The 22,686-nt window shown below is 42.4% G+C and overlaps 1 protein-coding gene across 10 annotated transcripts in view; it reads left to right on the top strand.

Annotated features, from left to right (window-relative positions):
• SASH1 (SAM and SH3 domain containing 1) overlaps window positions 1-22,686 on the top strand; it is a 522,300-nt gene that overhangs the window by 469,910 nt on the left and 29,704 nt on the right. For 5 of the 10 annotated variants that reach the window (XR_014524332.1, XM_083496239.1, XM_083496241.1 and 2 more), the window contains exons 9-10: window positions 13,182-13,314; window positions 17,813-18,159. Coding sequence is in view for 9 of the 10 variants with exons in the window: in XM_083496239.1 (XP_083352365.1) it covers window positions 13,182-13,314; window positions 17,813-18,159 (480 nt within the window). In the remaining variant the exon portion in view is untranslated. Of the gene's footprint in view, window positions 1-13,181; window positions 13,315-17,812; window positions 18,655-22,686 lie in introns of all 10 variants that reach the window. The other 5 variants (XM_083496233.1, XM_083496236.1, XM_083496238.1 and 2 more) reach the window with 1 other exon arrangement.

Raw genomic sequence — 22,686 nt, forward strand, 5'->3', positions numbered from 1 at the left:
GGCTTGCATGTTTTCTTCTTTCATCCCCCCACTCCCATACCTTCCCCCCTAATTTAAAATGCATCCAAATTTTCTTTTGGAAACAAGGGCAGCTCTTGTTGGGACTTTTCAGAGTTTTTAGTTATGGCAAGCAGTTTATATCTTGCAGAGCTAAGTCCCTCTCCTAGAATTCTCCATGATACACTTACAGGTGTGTGTTGCCTTCCCAGAGAAGCTGGGATGACTGAGAACGTAATTACTTACTTCTTTAAAAAAACCCTTACATTACCACTTGAAGTCTTCAACGGCAAACATCATGGAAACACAGAATAAGAGTCAATAGAAGGTAGCTGCTCAGAAGCAAGTCCCATTGAGTTCAGTGAGACTTATGCCTAGAGAGGTGCTGTACAGGATTAGTTTCTCTGTTCTTCCCCATCTCTCTGAAACAACATAATAGCCAGGAAAAGGGTTATAGCTAAGTGGGAGAGTACGTTTTTTGCATGCAGAAGGTTCCAGGCTCAATCCCCAGCATCTCTCTTTTTAAAAAATAATTTTTATTGATTTATCATAAACATATGCACAAACACATAACCGTACAAACAATAACAGAAGCAATAAACAAAGCATATTCAGTATAAAAAGGAAATTACAGAGATGCAATATTTTAAGATGAGTCTATATATCCTAATCACAACAAGGAGCGAATCATGGGAGTAGTACTTATATGACTCCCTATTTATATCATCAAAAAAATGGAGACCAGTCCATGCCAAAATTGTCTGCTTTGGCTTCACTTCAGATAAAGCATTAGTAAACTATGCCTCCCACATAGGAACGTAGAAATTCTGAGTATCTCTTGTTAAAAGATCTCTTGTGGTGGAGCTGAGAAAGTTTTCTCTCTGACCAAGACCTTAGAGAGCCCGTGGCCACTAGCAAATACTGAGCAAGATGGACAAATGTTTTGACTCCATATATGGCAGTGTCATGTGTATTATTCATACTCCTTTCGTCTGTAAGAACAGAGGAGCAGAGACTCACCCTTCACTGCCTGCCTGTGGGCTGCGGGGAAGTGTGCCTGCAGCAAAGAGGTTGCACATACCTCCGTATCTGTATGTGGAAGTTTATATATATAGCTTTGGAGTAACTGGGTGGGTCGTTCTCTGGCTAGTTTGACATTTGGCATTGTAGTTCAGAGAACTTTCCCAGCTGTGTGCCAAATTCAAGCCAGGTGTGCTGTGATGGCTAACCCTTTCTGCGCTAAGGGCATGCTTGATACTGTTCTACTAGCCTATCAGATAGCAATAGAAAAAGAGACACCAATAGGATACCTAATCCCTCATTTTATATTCAGTAGAAACTGGGGACTTAACAAGTTCCTTGTGTGCAATATGCTATTCTGACTGTGAATCAGCCAGCAGGGGATGCTGTAAAAGTAATGAATTCCCTGCACTCTGCTGCATCTCACAGTCATATGTCTCTCCCAAATCAAAACCATCCTTATCTTCAAGCTTATGTGTTTAATTGCTGTGCTGGGTAAAAATGGGTCCTTCTTTATCCCAGACACAGCCAAAGGTTTTACAGGTGAAACCATTTCTTTGCCACCACAAGTAGGATTTTTCTTTCTGTTGCTTCTAGTGCTTGCTTCATTCATTTTTTTTCTTGAAAAATATTTTTACAACAGAATCATACTAATTGTATTCACGAGGCCGTCACCCAATTAAAAAAGAATTTATTTGACTGAGCTAGTCCAAAATTTCTAATATTAATCTGCATAACTGCATATTTTTTTTGTTTATATATGTGTTGTAGCAGGACTTATCTTAGGTAGGGTCTACACATTAATACGTATAACAAAATCCCAGTGGTCAAAAGCAGCAAATGGAGAGGAGGGGGAATGTTATAATTGTAAAGGTTTTTATAACCTGTAGCCCAGTTTATCTTTACTTTTTAATTATTTAATTTTACCAATAAATAGACTGGGGTGGGGGTGGGGTCTACTTGTGAATTCAACCACATTTATTTGCATGACATATTTGCTATATGTTAATTTGGATTTTTGTATTTGTATTTGGGATTGTTTAGGGACTTTTGTTGGGGAGTGTATTTTTATTAGTTTGTATACAAATGTCAGGGAACTGCCATCGGAAGGACGGGAGGTGGAAGGGCTCACACAGGTTGGGAGAGACTCAGCAGCTGAAGAGGGAACCAGCAGGGGGAGACGAGGTGATCCGAGGGAAAGTGAGCAGGAGGGATGGCTCAGGGACACTTCCAGCGAGGGCAGTGGGGAGGTTTCAGGACCTCCTGTAGGGACACCCACTCCTCGCCGGAAACTGTCACGCAGAGAGTCCAGAAGACGTGTTTCCGTTAAGGAGGTTTTATGTTGGAAGAGATTCCGAAAGCAACCACTGTCGGAATCTGCCAGCGACTGACGGAGCCATGCTTAAGGGGCTCCGTTACAGACAGAGGTTTGCGGACTTGACCAAACTCTGAGGGACTTGGATTTTACGCACAAGCAGCTCAACATCCCATCACAACAAAAGTATTGTTAATTGTTTCAATTATTTTTATTTATGTATTTTGTGCTGTAACTTTGTGTTGTGAACCACCCTGAGACCTACAGGTATAGGGCGGTATACAAATTTTAACAACAACAACAACAACAACAACAACAACAACAACAACAACAAAATAGATCTATAGGATTGTACTATTAAGATTGCAGTCCTTTGACTCTTTAACTGGGTACAAGCCTCATTGGAACACATTTTATTGTATGTAAATTGTATAGTATATTTGTTGTGATTGATATTCTCAGTATATCTTCTCAGTGCAGAATAACAAAACACCATACTTGGTAAATAGGTACATTCAGTGCTTTTTTCTGGGGGTACGTAAGTGTACACAGTACCAGCACTGGGTACATTATTATTTTGCCTATTTAGACCCAGTAGAAAGCTGGTGATCCATAGTTGGATAAGTGGCAGAACAGAGATATATGGATTGCCTTGTTGCAGTTCCATAACTCTCCAACAAGTTGAACTACCCTCTCATCATCGTTAATACTAGACGCCATTTGTTGATCCACAAATCCCAGGAGAGTAGAATTTTCCTGAATCTGGATTCTTCAAACTAGTATCAGGCACACATAAGATTTTCTTTTCATTGTGTATGACCTGATATATAGGGTTTGAGGAATTATGCGGTAGAAAGCTTGGAAACTTCAAGGAGACTGAACAAGGAAGATACTGAAGCTAGAAGGCTGAATAAAATAGTCCATACAATAAAAGTCTTGATTATCAAGAAGACTTAGTGAGTGGTCTGTGAATAGCTATGAACTACCGTATTTTTTGCTCTATAGGACGCACCGGACAATAGGACGCACCTTGTTTTAGAGGGGGGAAAACAAGAAAAAAAAATTCTCCCCCTCTCTGCCCAGCACCCCTTCAGCGAAGCGGCAGGAGGCGCTGCGCAGAGAGGGGGAGAATTTTTCCCCTCTTGTTTTCCCCCTCTAAAACAAGGTGCCGTTCAGGCGGCTACCTTGGAAGCCTGGAGAGCAAAATGGGTCGGTGCCCACCGACCCCTCTCGCTCTCCAGGCTTCAGGTTCCTTTTGACCTGCTCTTTGGGGCTGGCAGGGGGAAGCCCACCACCAGCCCCAAAGAGCAGGTCGGGGAGCGGGGAAAGGCGTGCAGCGGAGGGGCTCCTGCCATAGCCCCCCGCGCGCTCTCCAGGCTGGAGAGGTGACACGCAGCTATAGAGGCTCCTGCCATAGTCACGCGTCACCTCTCCAGCTGGGAGAGGGTCCCGGGGGGCTTGTTTAGCCGCGCGCGCGCTCTCCAGGCTGGAGAGGTGACACGCAGCTATAGAGACTCCTGCCGTAGTCGCGCGCCACCTCTCCAGCTGGGAGAGGGTCGCGGGGGGCTGCTTTAGCCGTGCGCGCTCTCTCCCTGCCGGAGAGGTGGTGCGTGGCTAAAGAGACTTCTGCCATAGTCGCGCGTCACCTCTCCAGCTGGGAGAGCGAGCGCGCGGCTAAAGGAGCCCCCTGCGACCCACTCCCAGCTGGAGAGGTGACGCGCGACTACGGCAGGAGCCTCTTTAGCCGCGCACCACCTCTCCAGCCGGGAGAGCGTGCGCATAGCTAAATCAGCCCCCCGCGACCCCCTCCCAGCTGGAGAGGTGACGCGCGACTATGGCAGAAGTCTCTTTAGCCCCGCGCTCGCTCTCCCGGCTGGAGAGGTGGCGCGCAGCGGAGAGGCTCCTGCCATAGCCCCCCGCACGCTCTCCAGGCTGGAGAGGTGACACGCAGCTATAGAGGCTCCTGCCATAGTCACGCGTCACCTCTCCAGCCGGGAGAGGGTCCCGGGGGGCTTGTTTAGCCGCGCGCGCGCTCTCCCGGCTGGAGAGGTGACACGTAGCTATAGAGGCTCCTGCCGTAGTCACGCGTCACCTCTCCAGCTGGGAGAGTGTCGCGGGGGGATGCTTTAGCCGTGCGCGCGCTCTCCCGGCTGGAGAGGTGACGCGCGGCTATAGAGGCTCCTGCCAAAACCGTCCGTCACCTCTCCAGCTGGGAGAGGGTCTCGGGGGGCTTGTTTAGCTAAAGAAGCCCCCCGCGACCCTCTCCCGGCTGGAGAAGTGGTGTGCGGCTAAAGAGGCTCCTGCCATAGCCGCGCGCCACCTCTCCAGCCGGGAGAGGGTCACGGGGCTATGGCTTCTTCGCTCCATAGGACGCACACACATTTCCCCTTCATTTTTGCGTCCTATAGAGCGAAAAATACGGTATGTCTTACAATTGTGGAAGAGAAGTGGCTGTGATAAGGATCTGATGGGTATTTGTGTGAAAGACCTCTGTAAGATGCTCTGAATTTTATAAAGGAAGAGTGGGATATAAATAAATATTGTGTTATACAATGTAACTATTTCGCAGAGTAAAGTACAGTTGTCTCAGAGGGGAGGAGGCAAAGCTACATTGAGAAAGGTCTCTTCCCCCCCACCCCCAGGACTGAGAAGGCAGTTCTCTTCCATCCCCTCTCCCATTTATTCTGAAGAGAAGCCTCCCTTCTAGTCCACAGACATCTTTCTGCTTCAGAGAGGCAAGCTTCATTGGTTATTCTATCAGTGCTGTAGCTAAGTTGGGGGCTAGCTGTTTGGTTGGTTTTGGTTGGTTTTGTCCTGGGGGAAGCCTCCAGAGGAGTGCCATTGAGGCTCCCAGCATGTGTGTGTATGTGCAAATGCATGTTTGGGTATGTGTGTGCCAAATGGGTCTTTGACGAGCTGGGTCTTGGGAGCCAGTGTGGTATAGTGATTAAGAGCGGTGGGCTCGTAATCTGGTGAACCGGGTTCACTTCCCCACTCCGCCACATGCAGCTGCTAGTCACACTTCTCTGAAGTCTCTCAGCCTCACTCACCTCACAGAGTGTTTGTTGTGGGGGAGGAAGGGAAAGGAGATTGTTAGCCGCTTTGAGACTCCTTAAGGGGAGTGAAAGGTGGGATATCAAGTCCAAATTCTTCCTCCTCCACCTCCTCCTCCTCTCCTTCTTCTTCTTCACCCGAATGAAATAAAACCAAGTTCCACCCCTGCCTTCCAGCCAATGAACTACTTGCCAAAAAAAAAGCCCCCATGAGCAAGCAATAGAATGAGTATCCGAAGGACAGGTAGGTCAAAGTTAACCATCAAAGTTTTTCCTTCTAAACCTTGTTAACTCTTAAATTTAGGGGGTTCATGGGGATGTCTATGAGACTCGAATGGGAGCTCCCATAAAGCCTTCCTTTCTGCAATGGGACCAGAGAGAGGTATCTGAGGAAAGGGAGGCCTCTTCTTTCTTCCTGGCTCTGTAGGAGGGGCCTTCCAAAAGGAAGATAGCTATAGGCTTCCAAAACTCACCTTCCACATCACAACAAGCAGTTCTGGACAGGGTTATATGCTATTTTTGTCTTTCCTTTTACATGTGAATGTGGACTAGATAGACCTTTGGTCTCATGAAAGAGTTGCTCTTTCGTTCTCATAAATTTTAAATTTTGATCAATGTATTTTTTTGAGTTCTTGCTTTTTATATTACAAAAAAGTAAAGAATTTATATAGGAGTAGCAAACCCTGTGTACATTTTAAGTGCCTAGAATTAAGAAAGAACTTGTTTCCCTGTAGTGAGATGCAGCATTTCCTTCCATCAGGTTACACCCGTTGTTTAGTGCTTTTTAAATAACTGAACACCAGAGTGATTGTTTAACCATTTTGAAGCATGCCTCAGCAATTATTTCAATGTTGAGGCAGACCTAGTGGGAAGAAATGAGAATTTTAATTTTTTCCATCTTGAATGTATGACAGGAACTTTCTATTAATTTTCCCCAGGCAGTTCATCATTGGTTAATGTGCAGTGTGCTTCTCACTAAAGTGGCCTTGGAGCATTTTTGTGGTTTTTCCATAATTAATGCCATGCCTCATATGTCCACTTTTACTGCATTCATTAGTTGACTTCAGTGGATTGACACCCAGCATAGAATTATTGCAAAGAATTTGTTAATGCTAAGTGGATGTAATTTTCCATGCTGGATAAAGTTTATGTGTCATTTGGGTTTGCTTTAAGGTAATTAACCCACCAATTTCAGTGGCTTTACTTGTGTGACATTGGATATAACCCCATTGTGTTAGCAAATCATTGGTTTTAAGTCAGGGGTAGGGAATCTTTTTCAACCCAAGGGTCACATTCCCTTGTGAGCAACATTTTAGAGGCCTTGTGCAAAAGGTGGGCAGGGCAGAGACAAAAAAAGGGCAGAACCAATGAATATGAGCCTTACAGTTTGCTATATTCCAGCCTTGCAAAAAAGTCAGAAGTGCACACACAAGTACAGATAACACACACAGCCTCCTCCATCAGGCAAGCAAGAGACATTAACACAAGTCAGGGACATCTTCAAGCCGTCAAAAGCACTTGAGGAAGGCACAGAATGCATTGAAAGATTTTAGCAGTATCACAATACAACTTTTTGAAACAAATCATTATAGCAGTAATAAAAATTAAGCAAACAGAAATAGCCATCCTGCCTTGCAAACCAGCTTGCTATCACACTTAAAAACTAGCACTAATTAAAAAAAATATCCAGTCAAGAAAACCCCCAGAAGAACAAAATGGTCTTTGCTTATCTCCTAAAAATAGAATCATAGGTGCTAGGCATATCTCTCTGGGATAAAGTGTTCCAGAGACTTACCACTCATCTGATCTCTGCAGATGAGACACCCAGGATATGTGATGATCTGAGACTTGGGTACTGAGTGAACAGACAGGTTAGTGCAAGAGAAAGCAGTTCTTCAAATACCTGATTCCTGGCCATAGTAGTCACTTAGGTTTGTTCACCCTAAACTGCTTAGGACTTTTTATAGCCTGTGTTTCAAGTTATATTCTGTGGTTTTTAAAATCAGCAGGAGAAGAAACTCACGTGTTACAAGAAAATAAAACTTTCATATTTAATTTAACATATTTTGGTTTTTTAATAAGTATGTGGGAGGTTTTTTTCCTTAGTGCTTCAGTTGTAGTGGTGGGAATAGTGTTTGATGGGTGGGTTACTCTGCCTTCTCTTTCTCCTTCCCCTCCCCCATTTTTCTTTTACTGAAATTCCATTGACAATAATTAAGAAACAGGGGCCAGCAAGAGGTCAATAAGTCTCTGCCAGTGAAACCAGGGATTGTTTCCCATGTACAACACTCTCTATTCCGCCTCCCCCCCTCCCAGCTTTGCCCTTGTGGCAAATATAACTCTGATGACTTCTGCCTTTCTTGTAAGTTGTGCAAGTAGTGAGGAACCGAGAATGGGGAGGGAGATGATTTATGTGAGCGAAAGACCAGCCAGTTGATTGTGTTTTGATTGTTCCCTGCTTCTCTTCACTTACCAAGTAGTGGTTAGGAAAGCCAATCTTACATCTGGTACTGTAACTCCCTACAACAGGCGTTTTGCGGCAAGGTTAGGATTCCTGCATAGTTCTTTTGAGGGAGAAATGCTTAAGCCTAAATTTTGGGGTTACGCAACTGAGAAAGGGCAGTACTCAAGGGAGGATTATTCAGAACACAGTGTTAGGTCTCCTAAATGCCAACCCTGTTAGGTCATCAAGCCTGTGGCTCAGTATTCATAGGATGTGCTTCCCATCCTGCAAAGTGATGGGGGGGTGGAAGAAAGGGCTCCTATAGCTATAATTAACTATGGGTGTTTCCAGATAGGGCTTAATATTGCAAACAGGATATTCAGATGCCGCAGACGTTGGCAATACATTTTTCTGACATCGGATTTTCCATGAAAATGGTGGATGTGCATTAAATGAGAGAGAGATACAAGCTGGCATTTTGACACTGCTAACATGCTGCGGGTGCTGGGAAAACCTATAATAACACAACCATCTGGAAACACACAATAATCATGTTAAAATTCCTGGTTTTATTTATTTATTGAAAACTTTTATACAGTAGGCCCGCAGCTAACGCGGGGTTATGTCCCGGGAATGACGCCTAAAGCCAAAATCGCATATAGTCAAAAGCCATTGGGTTCAATGGCAGGTAGGATTGCCAAAGTTGGTACCCCTGGTGGAGACAGACCACTATGCTAACACTCAAGAGCTTCAGCATGGGCCAGAAGAAGCTAGAAATAATACACAATACAATACATGTGCAGCCTGCCTCACTTGATTTAAATCAGTGCCATAACTGAGGCACTTCATGATGCTTTAACACTGCGCTCTAGGACTAAACTCCTGGAATATGAAATGTCTGAAAGTTTGGCACTTACCCCTAGTATATGTACAGATGAAGCAAAGTAAACAATAGTACTGTTTTGTTTTGTTTTGAAACTTTGTCTAACAACTTATTTTATGTAAGAACAAATCTAATAGTTAAAAATTTCATTGTGATGCAGATGGAAATCAAGCCTGACCTAGGAAAGCATCTCTCTGAAATTTTAGGATTCCCATATGCCCTCTTTTCCCAGAACACATCCTCTTTTTCATGGGTAGAGTCATCATAGCGATCCATAGTTAGAAGTAGAAGTCGGCAAATGTGTCCTCCTTTTTGCTCTTCGAGATATAGCAACCCTAAACTTGGTGTGCACTTTTCTGGAATTAACTTTATTTACTTGATATATATGACAAAGTCAGCAAGCAAAATCATGATCACAGAAAATAATATCCATAAATGCAAACAAATCTTAGCTTTTGTGTTAGTAAAGTTATGCTTCTTTGGATTGCAGTGTAATTCTGAAAATTATTTGAAATGAGCTTTGGTTGAGACATTATAGGGATATTTAAATAAAGAGCAGAAAACTGAAGGATGCACAACTTCAGAAAGGACATATGGGGAATATGGGCAATTTCCTGAGTTACAGTCACACTTGTTTTTGTCAGAGGAACAGGGTAGCACTGCCAAAGCAGCAGTAACAGCTTGGCTTTATAGTTTCCTGACCATCTGACAAAAGGTTGTTTCAGTTTACTGTACACAGTTCTTGGGAACTGCAGATGCTGTTGATTTTGTTCCTGTTCCCCTGTGGTCCTCCGTGCAGTTCTGGAATAGAATGACCCAAGCTGGCCCACTTTCCCTCAGCATTAGAACATTGCTGATGTGTCAGAGATGCACTTGTTCCAAAAGAAGCTGAGAAAGAGACCCCGCCTTAGCACACACGCCAAAAAATTGGGTCCCGTTGGTCTTGCACCATTCTGTTGGCAGCTGGATGGTGTGCTATCTCTTTAAAGCAAGTATAATTTTCTGAACTGGCTTGGTCAATTTGTTATGGTTTAAAACTGTGGAGCCAGCTGTCTGCAATCTGATGTAATGTTGCCATAGAAACTAGAAATGAAACACTTAAGCATTCACTACAGAATTTCTGCATCCAACATTAGCCAAAATAATTACAACTTGAGCCATTAGGGGCTTTTGGATGAGAGCGGGGGGGGGGGGGGATGGGACTTGTGGCAGCCTGGATGAGAATCAAGCTGTTCCTGTTTACAGTGCTACAGATCCATGTGTTTTATTCCTTAGAATATCCAAAGAGATGAACTACTTTATACAGAAACGGCTATGCATATTATAAGGCTCTGTTTTTGGCACAGAGTTGTTAGCTGTGATGATGTGTTCTGGAACAGGATTGCTGTGAACTTTTAGAGGTACAATACTTCGACTTGTATTGTAAGGGCTCTGACTTCTGAGTGAGATGCCTGTAGTGCAACATTCTGCAAAATGCCCTTTTCCTGACTGAGGAAAGACCTTTCTCTGTAGGGAACCATTTAACATAAGGCAAATGTTCTACATTTCCTGTAATGCTTTCCTATTCCACGCGGGGAGTCTTCGAAAGAGAGTTAATCTCTCTCATGTTCATATACAGGGAGGGGTTGCACCTGTACTGTACTAGATCAGTGCTGCATGCCAGTCTATCCAGATCCATCTATGCCCTGTCCCCAGGCAGGATCACTCCTTGGCTAGGTCAGATATCACCTCTTTATCAGAGTAACTGCCATAGCCCAAGACCCTATTGCCTTAGAGAGGAGGCAAAACACTGCTGAAAAAACTTTCCAGCCAAGTGGAACATCTTCACACAGGGCAGTAGCCAAGTGCTTTCACTAGCACAAGGACGCCTGCTTGCTCAACAGAACTCCCCCCCCCCCCGGCTACCTACGTCTGTTCTGGGGTTTTCTCCAACCTTCCAGAGCAGATTTGGGAAGGATGTAGGGGCACAAAGTGAGAAGAGAGAGGGGGGACGTTTTGTTGTGTAAGTGGAACTCCTTGCACTAATGGATACCACCTAAATCGCTTTGAAATTTACCTTATATTGGGAGTACAGTATAGAATCATAGAATTGTAGACTTGGAGGAGACACCGAAGAACTCTGCCTCCAAGGTGAGCACATCCTTCAACCCTGCATGGAAATAACCAGGAGAGTGCTGTGGAGGAAAAGTCCCATCTTGGAGGACCATCAGGAATTGCACTCTGGATTGCTGGATTCTGATCCTACTTGGATGGGGTCAACATTTCTGCTATGGAATTAATGCTTTAATCTAGTGGCCTCTTTGCTTCATGAAGCTCCAGGCTGGGTACATGAAAGCAATGAACGCATTTCAGAAAGTTCCCATCTGAAATTAAAGGATGCGTATGTGACAGGAAAATCAGTTCCAGCCCACAACGATGAGATCCTTGTGAAAGTTATTTTGTCACCGTGTGGAGATACATGGCTGCAATGGTTTTATTTATCAAGGGTAGCTTAATTATTGAAGCAGATCACTGCCGATCTGTTTTATGTGAGGGGTTTTTGTGGTTTTTGTTTGTTTGTGGCAATAAGCACCAAAAATAATGTTCATGAGAACTTACTTCTCCCATTTCAGTACAGGAGTAAGTCACACTTTACCTCCTATCCATGGTGGAGGAGGTATTGAATATTCTTATCCATTCATTCCACCATCACATCCACCAAATGTATAAACTAAACATATTTGCCTAAGGGCTGATGAACATATGGAGGCCACTAAGTTGCTTCAGGTGACAAAATTGCCTCTGTGTAGGGTGCTGCTTTTTGTTGTATGGGTTGTACAGTTTTCTCTCTTCACTACAGGTTTTTTTTATCATTAGTAATGTATAGAACAATATAATCTACTTTCTTAAGTACTGGACTAATAACTGTTGTTCAGCCTAAAAAACATCACTCAGTGCACCCAAAGGATTGAGGAAATATATTTGTCATTACTACTCAGAACTAAGGCATCCTTGCAAAATATTTTTGCAACAGTATAATTTATTTCAGAAGGTGTGTAACCCCGCCCCCCCCAATTTACATTGTAAATACACCAGACAGATGATGCTATAAGTGCCAGTTGGTCTTGCCTTGGACCAAATGGTTAGCTTCACGCTTACATGTTTTGTAGGAGTCAGTTTTTAAATAAAGCTTATTTTGTCAGGCTTAAAACATCACCAGAAAATAATGGTGCATTCCAACATGGAAACACAAGTGACCTGAAGTTCACTGACAGGAAGTTGCTCTTGAGATTTCTAAGCTGGATGTTCAGAATGTGATGAATTGGTCAGAGCTCTGTACATGGAGGCAAAGTGAGGGATACAGTCTTCAGAGATTTCCAGCTGGAATATTCTCTCTTCCTTGGAATGCATTGTGTACAGTGGCAGTTCTGTACAGTAAAAGCAAAGAGGGCCCCACTCTTTCTTCCTCCCCCTTCCCTGCTTTCTACTCTCTCACACACAGATTCTAAACAGGGCACAACAGAGGAAGTAGCATATTGAGCACTGGATCTGGCTTGAAAATGGGAGCTCTGATTTGGTTCACAAGGAATGGATTGTTTCAGCTTGTGGTGTCACTGCTGCTGGAGAGGGTGGATTTTTTTGGTCTCTGTAATGTTTGATACTTGAGGGAAAACAGCTGGAACTGAGCATACTGCATCAGATGTGAGACAAAATGGGATGCTGGGGAATATGGACTATACTCAGTGCCTGTAAAGGTCAGAGTTTTCCTTTGGTCAGATCTGGAGGAATGCTGCATCCATATTAGCAGCCAGCCTTGAGAATCCTCAGAATGAGAAGCTCCGAGACAGCGAAGGAGAAGATCTTTCTGTGGCTAATAAAACAAGTCAGAGTGGATGAGATCTCCTATTTCCTTTCCCTTCCCTTCCTTTTACCCCCCTCCCATCATTTTTGCTGCTGCTGCTGTTTTTGATTTACTTGGAAGTCTGGAAAAAAGTAGTCAATGATAGAGTTTCAGTTCAGTTTGGAGAAGCTGTTTATAACCAGGTTTTTAAATGTCAAGAGCCGCCAGGCCAGACAAGACCAGTGCCTGACCCAAACCACAGGAGCCTAACTAGCATGGCTAAAAGAGTCCCAGGAAAGAGTTCTGCCTGAAATGCGCTCAGAGACAACGTGGAAGTAGCTATTATTGCACAATGGGTGGAGAGAAGGATGAGGGCTGCAATGCATTTAGGTGCCTGAGACCTTGCCGTGCGCTAATTTAGAAGTTAAAATGGTATGTGCTGTTCTTTTTAAAGCAGTTTGTGTGTGAGAGAGAGAAATTGCGGCGGGGGAGAATAAGTGTGACCTGAGCTTGAAAATAACAGTTTTAAGTTACAGGATTTTCCTTGTCACAGAGCACAGTAAGCCTGAGGCTGCATCGACTTGACTTCAGAAAGTGATTGAGCTGCGGGATAATTCTTTTATTAACATTTCCTTTTGTTTCCTTGCCAGTCAAGAGAGCAGTCGGATGATGAATCTGAAGAATCGGTGAAGTTTAAGAGGTTGCATAAGCTGGTCAACTCAACTCGCAGAGTAAGAAAGAAATTAATTAGAGTGGAAGAAATTAAAAAGCCCAGCAGTGAAGGTAAAAACCCAACAGTGCTGAAATTAAAAAGTGTCTGTTGCTAATCATGAAGTTGTTCTCTGTTGAAATATGCATGGGCATTTTTCTTATGGGGGTAAGTGGGGGAAATCCTATGTAATGAGTTAAAAAGATGACTGTGTCTGGTTGCCATCATGTGACGTTCTTCCATGTGCTATGTTAAAGTTAATTGTCTGGATCGCCCTTTGTGTTAGACCCTCACAAAAGGAAGTTATCATTTTACTCTTCTGTTACTTTCTTCTTGGTCTCTGTTTTATTGAGTGTCTGATTTCCATTGTCCTTTAAAGTGTTTTTTTTATTTGCTGTTGTTTTGATTATGGTTCCTTACTGGTTTCAATGTGGATTTAGTATTGTGATTTTATTGTGGAAATGGATACATAGAAATACTTTGAATGAATGGATGGATGAATGAATGAAAAGGGAACTTACCAGTTTCCCCCCTCCTCCCAGCTGCAGTCACCATCACCATCATCCCCCTGTCACATTGCACACCATTCTAGAAGGTCATCTGTGCAAGAGGCTGCAACAAAAAGGGCGAAGAGAGCCCCACAGCATAAGCAGAACTCCACCCCCTAAGTCTTTGGATCAAAACCAATAATGTTTTGACATTTTACAAAAAGTGGAGGGGTCTGTTAGGTTAGAGAATGTCACTGCTGAAGTTGTTAGCACTGTTGGTCTTGTGTCAGGGAGCACATTTTGTCAGCCGAATAACAAAATGCATTGTAGTTTTCTGATGCTGCATGTAGTAAGGATATTTGGAAGAAGGTATCAGAAATGCATTCTCAATTGGATCTTTCAAAGGTGTCTGTGGAAATCCTATATTTCAAAAGCTGCATAGATTTCTCCATGATCAAATGTTGTGCTGAGTTTATGCTTGAGGGACTTGTGGAGAGCAGAATAATAGCAGAAGCAGAAGATGGCATCATCCTTTCTGGTAAATGCTCTCTTTTTAATGTGAAACACAGAAAGTCCCTGCCACTTTGAGCATTTTACTCACACTTATTTTCTGCAAGTTCTGGAGCTATGAATGGTGACTCTTCAGTGAGCTGTGCTGCTTTGGGGGTGGGGAGGAATTAAGACAAAGTGCAAATGGGAGGTTACCCCATAGGTTAGAAGGCCAGTGGGTTTCTCATGGGATGCTGAAACATCTGCCTGAGTAGAGCCGCTCCCTTCAGTCTCTGCAAGTTATTCTTTCACCAAGGAATAGGAATGACGAGTCTGTCAGAAAATCTGTGTGGTTCACTTGGGTAGAAGTGGGAAACTGCCACAATTTTTTCCATGGCAGAGAGTGACTTAACCCTTCAGAGCACGCATTCAGCTCTACTTGGCATGCTGTTTGTTCATTTGTTTACAGTTACAGATAAAAACAAATCTGTTGAGGGTTAAAGAAGCTGTTTGTATAACATTTGAATAATAATGCATACTAGGAAGGCCTAGTTCTCATGCGGATGGAGTTTATTTCCCTTTTTGGCGAGTTGTGTGCTAAATGGTATTGCAGTGCACTTCTGTGGACCTTTGAGTGAAAATTTATGTACATGTAAAGAATCTTGCTGCACATAGATACAATACAGTACCTCATGGCTCTGTTCAGAGTTCAAGGAATGGGATTGTGGTGGGCCTCATCCACTCCTCCCCTCCCTTCCATCACACATTATAGATTATTTATTTATTTGGTGTCTTTATAGAAGATCTCGGGGCACTACACAGTTTACAAACTGCATGTTACTTAAATAGACTGAGAACCATATAAGCTATACATCATTTTGTTAATAATAGCAACAAAGGTATGTTAAGACTACAAAACTAATAAACAGCAGAGCAGGCTGCTTACTCTGTCAGGAAAAACTTTTGAATTTCCTATAAATGCCAGAGAAAACAAAGCAGTTTTCACTTGGTGCAAAAAAAAAGTTGCAATGCCAAGCCTTTGAGTGGGAGTAGGATACCACCACAGAGATGGCTGTTTCCATGCATCACTGCATAATGTACTTCCCGCAAGGGTGGAATGCAGAGTAGAGCCTCCTCTGAGGATCTTAGGACATGGACAGGCTGGTACAAGGAAAGGTGCCTTCAGGTAATGAACCTCCAGGTATAGCTCAATATCAGCACTTTTTGTTTACTCCAGAAGTGCAGAGGTAGCTAATGTAAATCCTTCAGATTCAGTAGTCTTGAATCCATTTGCTTGAACCAGCTAACAATCATCTGGCAGCTGATTAGAAGCTTCTGCCTCTAGTTTATGGCAAACACTAATTTGCTGTTTTGTATGATTAGGACCAACTATGGTTTGTGACGATCAGTTTGCCCACAAACTAGGATTATAAACCACAACAAATTAGTTTTGATAAGCTATAGTTGGCTACATTTAAACAAAACAGCAAACTGGGCTTCGCCTGCAAATCCCTCATTTAGACAGGTCTTTTATTTGATTTTGTTGCTACTGCTTTTTTATTTAGTTTTAATTACTTGCTGTTTTTATCTGCTCTTTTTTGTATTTTGTATTTTATTTTAATAATGTTGTTTATATTGTTGTCAACTTGGGCACCATGCAGAAGGGATGGCAAATAAATCTGAATTGAATGGATGGATACATAAATACATATGAACTTGGTGGACCTTGATTCTGATTAAACATGTGTAGAATGAGACCGTAACAGTGATCTGGATACATAAAATATAGATATAGAAATATATATGGATATAGAAATACATATTTCTATATATTTTACTTGATGAGTTGTACATCTTCCACAGTTTAATATATTTGTTGGTGTTCCATGCCACTCTGTATTACAGCCTTTCTTAGTACTGCCATGATGTTTTTGTACTTGATGACACAACAGTGCTTTCAATCTCTCTCTCTCTCTCTCTCTCTCTCTCTCTCTCTCTCTCTCCTCCCCCCCCACCAAACTCGTTAAACGAGTGAGTGGTGGAGTTTCTGTATCCTGTTTTATTGAAAGGAAAATCAAATTACCTTACTTTGCAACAGAACACTACTGAAGGTGTTCCTGAAAAACTCGATTTTAACCACGATATCTGGGGCATACAAAGTTAGATACATGTTTCATTCAGTTTTATTGCTATTTTTTGTTTTACTCTGTCAGAATGGATGAATGCTTTCTGATGTGGTGTGCATTTCTCTCTCTCTACCCATAACAGGAAAAAAGGAAATGGGGGGGGGGAGTTATCTTTCCAAATCTAGGCTTGCGTAGGGTGGATTTAAACCTCAGCAGTTCTATTCATACACAACTTTCCTTATATTCAGCCTGGCAGCTAGTATATAGAAAGAACATGAATTTTGCTACCTATCATTTTCTTTAACTCTGACTTTTATAATCACAGACTTGCAAAAGACCCACTGGTTTCTGTAGTCATACCCTTTCCTACCTAGGACAGCATATCCTGTAAAGCAGGGGCGGCTAAACATTATAAAGCAGCACTTCCATCTCTCCCCATCCCAGTGCTGGAGTGGGTGGGGGTGTGGCTAGAAATGCTCCCTTTCACTTTACACAGATCGTTCTGGGGAAGTAAAGGGCAGCATTTTCTCCCAACCTCACTCCTGCAAATGAGTGTAGGGTGTGGGTGGTAATGCTACCTTTTACAGTAGGCCCACAACTTAACATGGGGCACCATTCTAGGGATCATGCCTAAAGCCAAAATCACATATAGTCAAAACCCATTTGGTACAATGGCAGGTGGGATCTCTAAAATAATTTTTTTCCTGGAACCCCACCCCCTTTTCATTTTCTTTTATTTTTATTTGCCACATGCATAAAGCTGAATGTGCACAAGTTAAATGCATGCAAGTTGTGGGTCTATTGTACTCGTAAATAGCAGTCAGAGGATCTTATCTTTGATCTTAGCGCTGTGGTTCATAGCACTAAGACTGGAGATAAAGGATTCCCCTGTCTACTATATAAAGAAGATAAAAAAAAGATCTCCAAATAGCAGGCAGAGCACTTTTTTCAATCTGACTGTGGGAGTTGGCATGTCAGTTCCCGTCAACCCTGACTATAGGCCAGGCTTGCTGGAGCTGTTGGGAGTCAAACAATCTCTGGAGGAGCACAAGTTGCCCACCCTTGTAATAGTTCATTAACCATAACTGAAGTTTTATTAAATGCATATTAAATGGAATTATGATGTTTGGTTTCCTTTTTGCTCCTCTTCTCTTTTCTACTCTTTCTGTCCTAATAATTTTAAAGAAATACTTTGCTACAAAGAGCCTATTTCCCTTTTATAAAATTAAAGCTAGAAAAGATTTGTTCTGTTAAAAATGAATTAAGAATATTGAGATGTGTACACCAGTATCCCTGCCTTGTTTTCCAGACATTTGTATCACTGCTTGGTATCTCTCAGATGGTTCTGTTCTTCAGAAAAGGAGAATGGCCGCATACCTCTTCGGTTGGAGGGGGTGCACCTCTGTTGCTTTCTTTTCACACTCATAGTTAAGTATGTGAAAGCTAATGTGCTATTTTCCTCCTTGTAGGTGTGGATGAGCATTCACTTGACAGCTCTCCAGTACCAGATGACAGATCAGCACTTTATTCTGGAGTTCACAAGAAGCAACTTTACTCCGATAGCTCTACTGAGAAACAGCCAGATGAGGACTCTGACTCACTCACCACATCTCCTTCATCGAGCAGCCTAGATACTTGGGGTACTAACAGGAAATTGCTCAAGACCTTCAGTAAATCTGAAAGCCGTGGCCTTATCAAACCCCCAAAGAAACTTGGAACATTTTTCTCCTACCCAGAAGAGGAGAAGACTCCAAAGGTTTGCCGCTCCTTGACTGATGGAGAGATGAAGAAGAACCTTGGTTCTCTGAGCCACGGGGTAAGTAAAGAAAGCGTTTGCTTTTATGACAACAGGCGCAAGCACCATGTCTTGGTATCCTTTGAGGAAATCCAGAGTGTCAGGAAGCAGATCCGACTGAAAAAGACAGATTCTAACTACTCGTGTTCTAGAGCTTTTCTTTGCCAGCGCCCTGCTAGGAAATACATATCACCCTCAATTTGTGATCTTCAGCTGCTTCGTCACAAAGCCAAGGGGGTAGGAGGAGGAGGAGGCTGTGGCTTCCCAAACAGAAGGCTTCGAGGGCGCAACTCTGTCAGCGAGTTCAATATCACGTATGTGGTAGAAAGAAGTCTCTACAGTCACCTGAACCTGTCACATCTGGTGCGGCCTGTTACTGACAGGACACTGAGCAAAGCTGAAGAGCAGGATTTGAGGCGATGTCTGCTGGAAGAAGAGGATGAGGCAAAGAGGAAGTGGGCTGCCACAATGGACCGCTGTACTAAAAGGGTTCTTTTGAGAATCCACCAAAAGTCTGTGAGTCCAAGAGTTATCACTGACGGAGGCCTTCTGGCTCCCATGAGGTTGCAGTCAGCATGGCGTGTTTTCCTCCACCATAACATCTGAAATGCATAGTTCATTGGCCTTCTCTTCTCTTCTCCTCCGCTCCTCAATTATTTGCCAACAGGATGTTCTAATAAGTGTTTGGACAGAGTGTCCTGGTCCCCAGTGTCCAAACTGGCAAAATATTAAGGGGAAACACATTGCCCTTATGATTCAGGATGACTAAAGGCAAGAAAAGCACTTTTTTGGTGCAGAAACACAGGTTTGCATTGAACAGTAATAATAATGAAGCTATAGCATTCTTTAGCAGAAATGATAAAACTGCAACTTCACTCAGCTATATTCCTCCTTATACGTATAACTTTTTACAAACACACTACCCCCACTTTTGAGTACAAGTTTTTTTGGTGTCCTTGGATAATGCAGGTTAGTTAGTTGTTTTCAGGATATTTATACCCCAACCTTCCACAATAAAAGCATCAGAGCAGTTTGCAGAATTTAAAGAATAATAAAAGGACAGTAAAAGTATCAGGTGATCCTGTAGAACATTGATAGCAGTGGTGGGCTGCAGGTGTTATTTGACCTTTGGGTCCATTTTCCCCAAGCCACACCCATCTGCCTTACATCTGACATCATATATGATATCAGGGAAAGATGTGACTTCCTGCCAAAAGCATGGTTTGCAGGTCTTGCTGATCAGCTGGTGGGCAGTGCTTGAGAGGTGATTGACAAGGAGGCAGCCCTGCCCCATGTCAAAATGGCCCACTGAGGTTGGGAGACTTTAGGATCTGTCCCACCAGCCAGATCAATTTCCCACACCTGATTTAAAAGAAGGAATAGACAATGGATCTCTACAATATGTGACCATATTGTTCCTTTTTAGCTGTCAAATCACAGCACCTCCTCAGTGTTACTTCCAGAGGCTAGGGAGAGAAATATATCTAAAAGTAATACCCATTGTGTGGCCCAATTTTTTACCCACTGTGTGGCCCAATGTGCCTCTTCAAAAAAGAAAAAATAGCCTTACCCTGTGGGAGGCAGAAGTGGGTATAGCGGCAGTAAAGGTGAGGAGGGAAAGTTCACACAGTGTGTATTCAGCAAGCCCATCCTTTCCCAAGACAGTCAAACTTTTTTTATGCCTGTTGTCAGAGAGGTCCATTGTGCGATGACTGTACAACCACCACGAACATGTGGGAGTGGCAGAGATAGGAAGGAAAGCACCTTCATGCATCCCTTCTCATGAAGGTGATTATCATTAGAACTGGTTCTACATGTCTGATGAAAACAGGATTGCATTAATCCTCCCTAACCAGGAGGGGAATGGAAGTTCTACATAGGTATGGTTAGGGCAAATGTGCCACATTGTCAACCTTCAAAAATATCCTATGCCAGTATGTTATTTCTTTTATTCCTACTGATCACTTACTCTGTGCAAGTGCTGTACAGTTCCTTAACTCACTTACAGCGTAGCCCTAAACAGTTTCCTTACAACATAGCCGCACTGTGTTCAATGGGGCTTACTGCTTTAGGATTACAGCCAAATTCCTACAACTGCCTGTAAGTGGGGCAGTTTTATTTCAGTTTCCTAGCTAGGAAACTGATGTTGAGAGCTAATATATTTCCAAATAACAATGAACAAGCCCATGGCCGAATGGCATTTTGAACCAGGATCTCCCAAGGCAAGGCAATCACATCAGCTGGTTTTCAGAAGCTCTCCTGTTTCTTGGATGCTGAGGAAAGAACAGATCATCTGTCCTAGTTTTCTACAGCTGTAAGATTGTTTTCTTTGTAGGAGGGAAGGGAGGCACATTTGTTAATAGATTCATTAGACCTAGAGGAGATTTCAGTGGAAACTATTACACAGCATAACACAATGAGAGGTTTAATTGACTTTTTGTTAGTTAATTTTTAAGGGTGTGACTTTGGCAGACAAAAGAAGAACATAATCTTTGCTGCTGTTTTTTAGCCAGCTTTGTGCCTGCATTTGGCTAGTGGCCATTTTGAGGATATGTTAATTTCTGGCTAGGACAGATCCTTTCTCCCAGTTGTGTCATACATAAGTAGTTGATTCTGGCCTTCTTTGTAATGTACTTCACTAGAATTAGTACTCTCAAGTGATCTTACTTACGGGGAGCCAGAAGAAGGGGGAAAGCATTTCAGAAGGTGGCACACAATATATTTTAGGTGGCACACAAGATATATAAATAGGCAGCATAGCTTTCATATTCCTTATAAAGAACCTGAAATGTCCCATAAATTATTTTGTAGTCAATGCAATGGCCATTTCATATAGCTTGTGGTTTTTGTAGCAAGGAGCCCAATAGCCTTATGCGACCGTGATATGTTTATCCTGTTCTATAGGAGAGAAAGATATTTATTTCCTTTTATTTTATTCTGATAGACCCTTTAATTAACTACATCCTGTGGCTTTCTTCTTTTCAAAAGAAAGGCAAAAATTAAACTGCGTGTGAACTTTAAGCACCTCTTCTTCTAAGATCATAATTCATGCTTACTGCAGCCTCAGGGAATTATGGAAGCCTCTTGTTCAGTATGATGAGTTATTTGTCTTGTATTCACATTTATTTTTGGCATCTAAATTTGTTTTGGTGGCCCAGGCATGCATAGAACCTTTTGAACATTCACCAATCTGTTTTTGATCGCATGACCATTCCATTGACTAGCCTACAACCTTTTATCCACAGACTTTGTTTGGCATGTATCTCATAAAATTATTGGAAGTTATTAAATACATATATTTCAAGGCAAATTGTGTTATGACTATATAGCAGCACTGCTAGAATCCTGAAGAGAATACTGGCACTACTTTCAGTTACATGTTACATTCCAGCATTGTCAAAAATAATCCTTTGGCTATAATTTTCTCTGTATAATGCCAGATATCACATGTGCTAGAACTGTGGCTTCTGGGCTGATATGTGCACACCCGTTGCACATGCATACCAGTTTTGCCTAAAAACTGATCTCTGCATTTGATATTTAAGAATTTCAGAATTTCTGACCAGCTGTTTTTGTTTCTTGCTTTTTGAGAAAGTAAGTTTAGTTCTTGACTTTTGTTATTAAGTTGATGCTGGCTTCTGAATTTCCATAACAGGAATGCTTCAACGAGCTCACCAACAAAGCCTTGATTGAGAAAGAATAGAATATATGTCTCTTAGTACAGATTTGCAAATACAGCTTACTAGCCAACTTGCAAGTTGGTAACCACCTCAATAATTAATTTTAAAGGGAGAGATATTTCCTATAAAGCATTAGTTGTGTGACACATTGGTGCCATAAAGGATGATGGTTTATCTAGAAAGTTTTATAGTTTCCATAAGATCAGAGAGACATTGGATCAAGGCATAGGAATGAAAGACTGTTTTACTTCTAGAGAAGGTAAAAACTCTGCTTGTAGAACTGAAAGGGAGCTGTGCATCCCTAGGGAGTTTAAAGGAACCAGCACTTTTTAAGTACTGCATGAGATACAGATGAGGACCGTTAGGAAGAGCCACTTTGTTCCTACCTTGCTTTGAAAATGCGACTTTGCTTAGTGTGCTTTTTAGCATTTGGAAGAAAGGTGGTGTCATAATGCTGACGTGTTTAGGCCGTCAGAACCTTTATAACCGGCATCAGTGTTTTTGGCTTGGGCTGATGTTCTGAGAGTGACTCATTCCACTCGTCTCATTCCACTAAGTTGTGCCACTGTAAATATAACCTACTTTCTCTCGTAGCAGGAACAAAGCTCCTTTGTACCATGAAGGACTTGGTAACAAATGCAGAGCCAATGCTTTCCAAGAATGAAACTCCTATTAATATATATCCCTTGGAAGCTTAGGCATTTGGTCATTTTAAGTAAGGTACTGTGGATCTAGTTGAGAGTCCTCTTGGCCCAATTACATTTGAGTAGATTTTCAGGATTTTTAGTTGCTTGTCCGCTTCCAAAATTTATTAAATACTGAATAGGTTTGGGTCAAAAGGTTTTTTGTTATTACTTTGCACCACACT

Source organism: Podarcis liolepis (genome assembly GCF_965112155.1).
Source record: "Podarcis liolepis genome assembly, chromosome: 3".
In the NCBI taxonomy this organism is placed as follows: domain Eukaryota; kingdom Metazoa; phylum Chordata; class Lepidosauria; order Squamata; family Lacertidae; genus Podarcis; species Podarcis liolepis.